Source organism: Patiria miniata, unplaced genomic scaffold (genome assembly GCF_015706575.1).
Source record: "Patiria miniata isolate m_02_andy unplaced genomic scaffold, ASM1570657v1 HiC_scaffold_19, whole genome shotgun sequence".
NCBI classification, from domain to species: Eukaryota; Metazoa; Echinodermata; class Asteroidea; order Valvatida; family Asterinidae; genus Patiria; species Patiria miniata.
The window spans coordinates 11,621,738-11,630,688 of record NW_024037057.1 but is presented as its reverse complement, the minus strand read 5'-3'; the positions used below and the strand labels follow the sequence as shown (position 1 = coordinate 11,630,688).

The following is an 8,951-nucleotide window of genomic DNA, read 5'->3' as shown; positions in this document are numbered from 1 at the left end:
GGAAATAAATGTTTCCATCAATGAATGTCAGACATCTCCTTAGCAAAAGAAAAAAAAACTTTAGCAAATCAATTCTGGAGACAATCGAAAGACTTACATGTCAACGAACGTAGCATTTGTTATGTATACGTGTTTTGGTAACCAATTAACTTATAACTGTGAAATGGACGCGTTACTCTGTTGACTATCCCAAAGGATCACGCGAGCAGCGAGAAAAAAAAATTCAATTTGAACAAAAAGTTCACCAGCTGCCGTAGAGTTTGCTATTTTTTCAAATCATTTCTTATGACTGACATGTTTTTAAAAAAAATGATAACAGGTAACAAGAAGTGTGGGCGCAGCAAATTTCGTTTTAAATGTACATACAAACCACCGATCCGATGTTTATTTCAATTATTTGCTGTTCAATCATAAACATTGACACAAGTACACACGGAGAGACAAAGAGCTATAACTCAGATTTAAAACTAAAAGTAAACACGACTGAATATGTGCAGATGTTTTGTTCGAAAGCTCTATTTACCAAGCACGTGCGCAACGTCAAACCAATATTTGTCATTTACTTTTTGGTCGAGTTTCCAAACAAGCAAGGGACACGCAAGGTGGAAATAAAGGATCTGAATCAAACCAAAAGTACACAATGTTGCTCGAACGTTCGTGACAAACTGTGCCAGAAATCTTATAAAAGTGAGTGGATTGCCGGTGTCTGATACCAAGCCTCATCTCGACAGACCTGACAGAATCTCGGCAGAACTCATCATGCAAGCTACACGCCTTGTCTTCGCTCTGCTCTTCGGAGCTCTACTGATTGGTAAGTTGCCAACATCTATGGTTTTGTGTTAAGTACTGTGGCCTCGTGGTTACGGGCATCGGATTTGTGGTCTGCGGGTAATTTGGCACGTTGTGGGTTCGAGTCCAGCCTGGGGTCATGGTGCGTGTGCCCTTGGGCACGGCACTTTATCACTCATTGCGTCTCTCCAACCAGGAGTACATGGGTACCTGTGAGGGTAGAGATGGTTATTGTGGTTGATTTACCTTCCTTGCGCCTAACACGCAGCATCGAGCTGTATGATCCCCAGAGAGCTGAGAAGGTTTCAGGAGTTTTTGCCCGTGGAAACAGGGAAAATAATAATTATAAAGCGCTTTGATACCCCGTTGCGGCGTAAAAGCGCTATATAAATGCCTGTTATTATACGTGTAAAGGTACCACTTACGAGACACGTTATCGTAATTTCTTTGCACGGTGGGAGACATCGTTCAGTATCGACATCGAATTTCACCTTATACGCTCTTTAAAAACTGAATAGTAAAATTGCAAACACTTTTACTTTTCTGACAACGTAATACACACGAGCAAAAGCGTAAATCAGTGTCCGCGAGCGGGGAATTTTAGGATGAGCAAAATCCTAAAAATGCCAAGCCATCGAAATTCCAAAAGCGGGGAGGGGGGATTTTTTTTGTCTCACTATACAAAAAAAATGGGATTTATCCTCCCCCTCCCCCTCCCCCTCCCTATCCCCACCCCACACGAGATAAATAATTCACCACAGCTTTGTCGGGCAATTTAGCATTTCATAACTTGTTCGTCAGATGATTACAAATATAAATCCGTGAAATTGTCAATGAGCCGAACATTTAAGTTAATATTGTCATTACACTACAGGAGTATGCATGGCCAAACCATCAAAGAAGGCACTCAAGTTGCAGCAAACCCGCCAAGGTAACATTTCTTAAGCCGTTAATTTCATTAAAATGTATGTACATGTATAACATGACGGGTCTCATATTTTTTTTCTATTTTTCCTTTGAACATGAATATGCCCAGACAGGGTTAGTAAAACAAATGAAACACAAATGGCGGCACTACTGTTTTAGTGAAGTTCTGCATGTAGCACTTTCAAAATCTAGTATATGAAAGCTCAATTCATAAGCTTTTTTTCGTACAAGAATCGTTCAAATCACTTATGCAGTTTTCAAGTGACAGAATCATAAAAACAACCACCGATTTAAAGTTCTGTCCACGGTTCACAAAAAAGATGTGCGTTATTTGGGCAAAGCGAAAACAATTCACACACATCCCTATTTGATTTGTTTTCGTTTTGCGGAAAGAACACTAACCTTTTTGTGATCCGTGGACAGAACTTTGGAACGATGGTGGTGTTTATAATACCGTAACTTGAAAATTACACAAGTGACTTGAATGATTCTTGTACTAAAAGAAAGCTTATGAATTGGGCTTTCATATCCTAGCTATTGAAGGTGCTACATGCAAAACTTTACTAAAGCAATGGTCCCGACATTTAGGTTTTTCGTTTTTAGGCTCATCCTGTAGAATGTTCATACTCCATTTTAAGTTTCATAAATTGTAAAATGTGCACTTGAATTGGTTTAGGTTTCCCCTGCAGTAGCGGTGATTACGTCTGCAACGATGGAACATGCATCTTCAGTTTCTGGGAGTGTGACGGGATCGACGATTGCAGTGGAGGCGAGGACGAGGCCAACTGCCCAAGTGCAAGTAAGAATCAAGTAAACTTTTGTCAGCATGGGCCGGCCCAGCCGGCGAAAAGAGTGTAACTTCGATTTTGACCTTTTTTGAGATAAAGTCACGCTTGGGGCTCTGGGGGCGCTGTTTCCATTTAACGAACCCTCAAGTCCACAAGGCCTTCTGTTTAGAATATAGCAGGGCGTACTCCTGCAAGAAACAGGCTCGTTGGATTCAGTTTCTTCAGTATATTGTGATACAACCTGGGATGTATATTAAGAAACACCCTGTTTGTTTGCCAGATGTGACAAGATGTGAAACGGCAAAAGGGCGTAACTATAACATTTACACCGTTTTGCCGTGCTATAAGGCAGTATGGTATACGCATCGTAGAGGTGCGATAATAGTGCATTTGAATATGCTTTTCAAGGTACATCCTTTTTACCAAAACATTCCTTTTAATTATGTTGGTGATACTTTATGGTAACAATGGTGTAATTGGTTTCAAAGAATCAAGTAAACTTTTGTCAACATGGGCCGGCCCAGCCGGCGAAAAGAGTGTAACTTCGATTTTGACCTTTTTTGAGATAAAGTCACGCTTGGGGCTATGGGGGCGCTGTTTCCGTTTAACGAACCCTCAAGTCCACTAGGCCTTCCGTTTAGAATATAGCAGGGCGTACTCCTGCAAGAAACCAATAGGAAAAGGTAAACTATTTATGAATTAATACATGACCCGCATTTGATGAATATCTGATTCGTTCTTGTTTCTGGATTAAGGTGCAGGCTGCTCCTCATACGATTTCACCTGCAACGATGGATCATGCATTCCTGGCTATTGGCAATGCGACACTTGGGATGACTGCAGCGGTGGAGAGGACGAGGCCGGTTGCCGTAAGTGTCAATAACTGTGGAACTTCAACCAGCCTGGCCCAGTATTATAAATAAATGTCACCAACAGTAATCCGCTATAAATGTTAAAACCACCACTTGACCTCGCAGCCTCTTCACAGTTCGTACTATTTTTTGTTTGTTTTAACCGCAAATGCAATGAATAGTGGCTTTAATCACATATCCTCTACACAAGGATAAACGACTCATCTCAGCTTGTGTATAAAATGTCACGAAGTGACACTAACCACGTGTATTAGCTAATGGGTAAGCGCTACTTCGTGATAACGCCAGAAGTGAGTCGCGCGTATCACGTGACATTTGTGTCACTTCGTGAAAACGCAAAACCCGTTTTTGACGCGTAGTGTGCAGGCACTTTACATGCGAAATAATGGTATAGTACACTTCGTGAAAACGCTATTTTTATTTTGACCCATTAAGTTGCAAACGTTCAGTAATGTTGATTAATGTTTTGACAAAACTAATTAACTATGTGTTTAGTAACTTCTTGAGGTGATAGATTATGTGTAATTAATCACAAATCAGAAAAGAAAATCCAAATCGTTAAATATCGATTTGTCGATGTTAGTGTCACTTCGTGGTGACGGTGACAACATGAATGTTAATAAGAAATGACTATGATTGTGTATTATTATTTTATTTTATTAAGCCTGCGATGGATACACCTGTAACGATGGAGATTGCATCCCCAGTAATTGGGAGTGTGACGGCTGGGATGATTGCGATGGTGGAGAGGACGAGGCCAACTGCCGTAAGTTTCTTGTCGATTTATGAAACAAATGATGCAGTTTTATGGTTGCACATTTAAAGATTACGCGAGTCGAGTGGATATTGCTGCGTAAAATTGTGACACTGCCCGAAGCGAACGGCAGGGAATATTGATCGCACCGTGCTTGTATTCATGGGAGCACATAACATTGAATTACCCGCGATTTGTTCGAGCACTATGCAGTTGATAGTGGCCAATTATTTACGGGCACGTGTCTTGGCGCTTAAGCAATTTCTCCTCGCGTATCTCTTAAATTACAACTTTTTAAACTGCATGGTTTTTTTTCCTTTTCTCGGTGTGAGATTGTCTTTGTCTCGTATCAGGAGGAGAGATATCGTTTTGTACATTATAGTTGCACTACAAATATCAAGTAAAATAGTTTGTAAAATCGTTGTGCTCAGCTTTTAACTGAAAAAAAAACCCAACAACACCAGTCGATTTATACTTCAAAGCTACTATGACTAACATTTTAGAGGACCACCATGTATCTTATATTCACAATGGCCAAATTATCTGCCATTGTATAAATTGATGTTGCAAGGCGGTTTTGTGTCTTTCTTAACCATAAAAATGACTTCAATGCCTCCTCTCAATATACTGCAAATTTCTTCTCACCTTACAAGACAGGGTTTAAGTGGGTTTAGTGAATTGAAATAGTATACGTTATCATTTGTGATAAACCAAATGAATGTTCGACTCTTATTCCTTTCTTTACGGATTTCTTGTCGGTATTTACAGGACGACACTGTTCGCCAATGCTGACAGCAAGACAGCCATTGTGCTGTTATTGTGCCGTTTTTCTACTGATGTGGGGTTTCAGTTATTTTGTGACCGATGATTTGAGTTCAGTCTTATATACTAGAATATAAAATTGCGGACTCACTCTGTTCTTGGTGGTTGTTGTTGTTTTCTTAATTAAGCGTGCGGTTCTTACGAATACACCTGTAACGACGGGGATTGCATCCCTGATTACTGGGAGTGTGACTACATAGTTGATTGCGATGGTGGAGAGGATGAGGCAAACTGCCGTAAGTTTCTTTCATCATTTATTTTGTAAAGTTTTTGTTTTTACACGTAAGATTGGTTATCAATCTTGTCATCCACATAATAATAATCAAACCATATCTGATTCGATGACCATACCATTACCACGACAACTGAAGGGGGTCATATTCTTGGCTAATGTATTTTTAGCTGTGGAAAGCAGCTCACGAAATAATTGTGTCTCTCCGTTGGTTAGTAACAAACATCAGCACGTTTTTTGAGTGGAACGGAACTCACAGTCCTGTGCACGGCTTCCACCCATATTTTTTTTACAAACCCTTCAGTTCATGACCTAGAGTATGCTCAAATACTAAAGATTTTGAGGGCATGCAAATCGTGATTTGGCCGGCGAAGGCAATTTAGGACCAATTTACTGGTCTGCAACCCTAAGGGGTTAATACCAATGTATTGCAGTCGTACACATTTGGGTCACGAGGTCACTCATTTCGCATTAGGGCTTGCACTTTACTGCACACAAATTACCATTGTGGCAAGCTGGTTGATTGTGTACATAACTGTGGATTTGTTTACCAAGATTCACTTTGTGGTTTGTGGTGGGCATGCGCAGTTAACTAGAATCAATGGGTAGAGGTTGTGGTGACCTGAGGTGTCAGGTCACCAGCTAAACAGTGTGGATGCCGCGACAGGTATGACAAAGTGAAGTAATTTAATTAAGCTTGTTCAGGGATGTATTCCAGGGACCGATATCGCATTTGTCCACATGCTGTTGCACTGATTTATTACGTTTTGATCACTTCAGCCACCTCCACCCCTTACTTTTCGTCCGACTTTTTCTCCAACACTTGTGATTATAACATGGGCGAGTTCCCCTGCCTGTATTCCGACGAGTGCGTCACCTTCGATGACATGTGCGATGGCGAGACCGACTGCAGCGGTGGCGAGGACGAGTCTGATATGATCTGCTGTAAGAACCCTTTGAGATTTTGCGTTACCCTTAACTGATTCTGAGCCAGCATGGAATCAATACTATTCACATTTCTATGATTCATATTGTCCCATCCACATAGGCATGCCTGAGGTCATTAATCATTAAAACCTAGTTTGGACCATGGTACAAACTTTTAGGAAGACCTCCCTTATGTTTTTGTACACGATCGCCATAATGGGGACTTACGGGAATTTAGAACCTTATTTTGTTCCCCTTTACATGCAGAAACTAACTCACACAAACACATCTAAAAACGGATCTTAAAAGGGTCATTACTATTAGGTTGATTTCTAGGGAGTTTTTTCAACACAGATTCAGTTGCTACACATAGTGATTTCGCTTTGGTTTACACAGGCATGTACGGCGACAGTGCCAAGAGAGCTCCTAAGAAGAGATGGGAGAAGATGACACGAAAGGTAGAGCAGAAGAAGAGAGCCATGCGCAAGTAAACTAACTAGAGGTAAGAAGACAAACTGATTCGCTTGGGCCTTGTTTTGTCGACTGTAAACTTGAAGAAAAAAAGACTCTCCATGGCGAACTCTTGGTGGCGCACTAAATTGTGAATCGCCCGAATAGACAAATTACAGAATAGTCTGGTTCCCAGACCTGACAATTATTCCCGACGCTCACGTCTTAAATTGTAGGTCAGGCAGCCTCCGTGGCAAAAAATAAACATGACGACATTAATGGCCCTTTTTCAAAGCGCGGCTTCGTTTCCGATTTCGCTTTATCACTTGTAGCTTTTAATGTTCTGATCAAATCTTTAAATAAATCACTTGCTTCGTAATATCATACAGTTATGATAATACAGTTTGATGTTTTTGTAAGATAACATTGAGTAATGTTGATCTGGAATCTTCAAAATTACGGAACCAAATAGCACTGTTAGCAGGCGGAGCCGAATGAAGACCGAGTTTTGGAAAATCTCGGTAACGGTCGTCAAATTCAAAATTGTACATGACGCAGCAAAAAGTTCGCCCGTACGATCCGAGTATATTTGATGCACAAAATCGTCGTTGAATTTCAACTTTTCTAAATGAAAACAATGAATATTAATTATCAACTCATTTAAAATAAAATTAATAAGCAATTAGCAGTTAATTAAACCTATATTATATACTTGGAAATACTCGGGCGCTATCCGATTGTCGACGAAACGACTTCGGCAAACTTCGGAAATTTTCGGATAATGGAGGAATTCCTCCCGTTTTAGTCACGTGACGTAAATTGTAATACATTGTATTACCGGAGGCTACCTGACCTAAGATTCATCAGGAATAGTCGGAATCTTTTGGTCTGGGAACCAGACTAATTACAGAAATGAAGTGATAAAATATTTTTTGAACATTGAAAACATTAACACTGCTATATGTAAAGATAAGAAATGAATGACCGTGTTTCAAAATATAAATGCTACGCTTCTAAAACATCTTAACGTTGTTTATTATTTGTACTTTCTTTTCTAATGAAGGTTCATGCGACCGGGAAAAGACGACATTGCTACGGGATCTGACAACGGACAACTGGACATTCATTTTCCGCTGCCACAAGTTATCAATAGCTAGTCGTAGTTTATAAGATATTCACACGTTCTGCCTTTTCTCTTTTCATGAGTGATTCGTTATTTTGATTGTCACGATTATTGTTGAAGGAAATGACTAAGAATGTTCTGATTTCGAATCCTCGTTTGAATATTACTAGTTTGACTACATTAACATGCCAATGCAGTCACAAACCAACTAAGAACACTAAGAAAACTGATAAAACTAGGAACATGTGTTTCACCTGTCATCTTTACAGATAATAAAAACATCTCTTTGAGAGACTTTAGTTCACTAAATGTGTATCATGAATAACTTTGAAATACCTCTTGAATCAAACATAGCAACAATGATAAACATATTTCAGATTTGAAGTGACCCATTAGATTGCAGTAATTCTTAGGTGTCTTTATCATTAAAAAAAATGTGTAATACAATAACTCACAGTTTCAAATTACCAATATAGATAGTAAATCCTCAAAAATCAAAAAGTTTGGCAATTATGCACGTTTGAATATAGTTATCACAGTCTTATATCAAGTTAATTTGGCACACTCGTCTTACAAACTTCTTCAATACGAACAAAATAACCAATTGTATCAAGCTTTTAATCGAATCGAAATATTTTAGGCCAGTTAATATGAAAACAAATCACAGTCTGGAGTCTGGGTTGCTTTTGTCATTAATTTACGTTGTACGATTAGTTGGAAGAATTCAGTTCAATTCTCTGAGAGTTCGCTAATAAAATAGCGTGGCAGCTAATTCATAAAAGCAAATAGATTTGTACGTGTACCTTATTTTGACGTTTGTTTTTACAGAGGAGATCTTAGATAGAGATAAAACGTGTAATTTCTTTGCGAGTTCCTTAGATTTTCAAAGACATTTTAACATTCGTGCCCAAATGGGTTTTGATTCGTGTACAGCTGGGTCTATATGAGTAAATAGCTCTCAAAGAATGCCTTTATTTTCTCTTTGAACTGGTGCTTTGGCTTTGCTTTGTAAGATATTTATTCATATTCCAAAGTGTATCCATGACAATGGCTGAAGGGTCAATTCTCAGAGGCCTAGCCAGGTCATTTTGTATTTGTGGGGGGGGGGGGAGTTTGAGAAAAGGGCACTTGCACATCCGCGCTGAAATGTTCTCCGGACACTTGGCCTCCGTAAAATCAAAATGTGTTAAAGGAGATTATATTAAACAAAATGAAATCAATAAATCGAATACAATATGTTCTATTGCTAATGGTGGTATATATCTAC

The 8,951-nt window shown here is 39.3% G+C and overlaps 1 protein-coding gene across 1 annotated transcript; it reads left to right on the top strand.

Annotated features, from left to right (window-relative positions):
* Positions 1-726: 726 nt before the first annotated feature.
* Positions 727-8,389, top strand: LOC119725796 (very low-density lipoprotein receptor-like). The gene is made up of 9 exons (XM_038197373.1): positions 727-811; positions 1,664-1,720; positions 2,393-2,515; positions 3,260-3,373; positions 4,041-4,142; positions 5,081-5,188; positions 5,965-6,129; positions 6,508-6,613; positions 7,625-8,389. Exons 1-8 carry the CDS (start codon positions 760-762, stop codon positions 6,600-6,602), a joined length of 816 nt encoding a protein of 271 aa, XP_038053301.1. The 5' UTR covers positions 727-759; the 3' UTR covers positions 6,603-6,613; positions 7,625-8,389.
* The last annotated feature ends 562 nt before the right edge of the window (positions 8,390-8,951 follow it).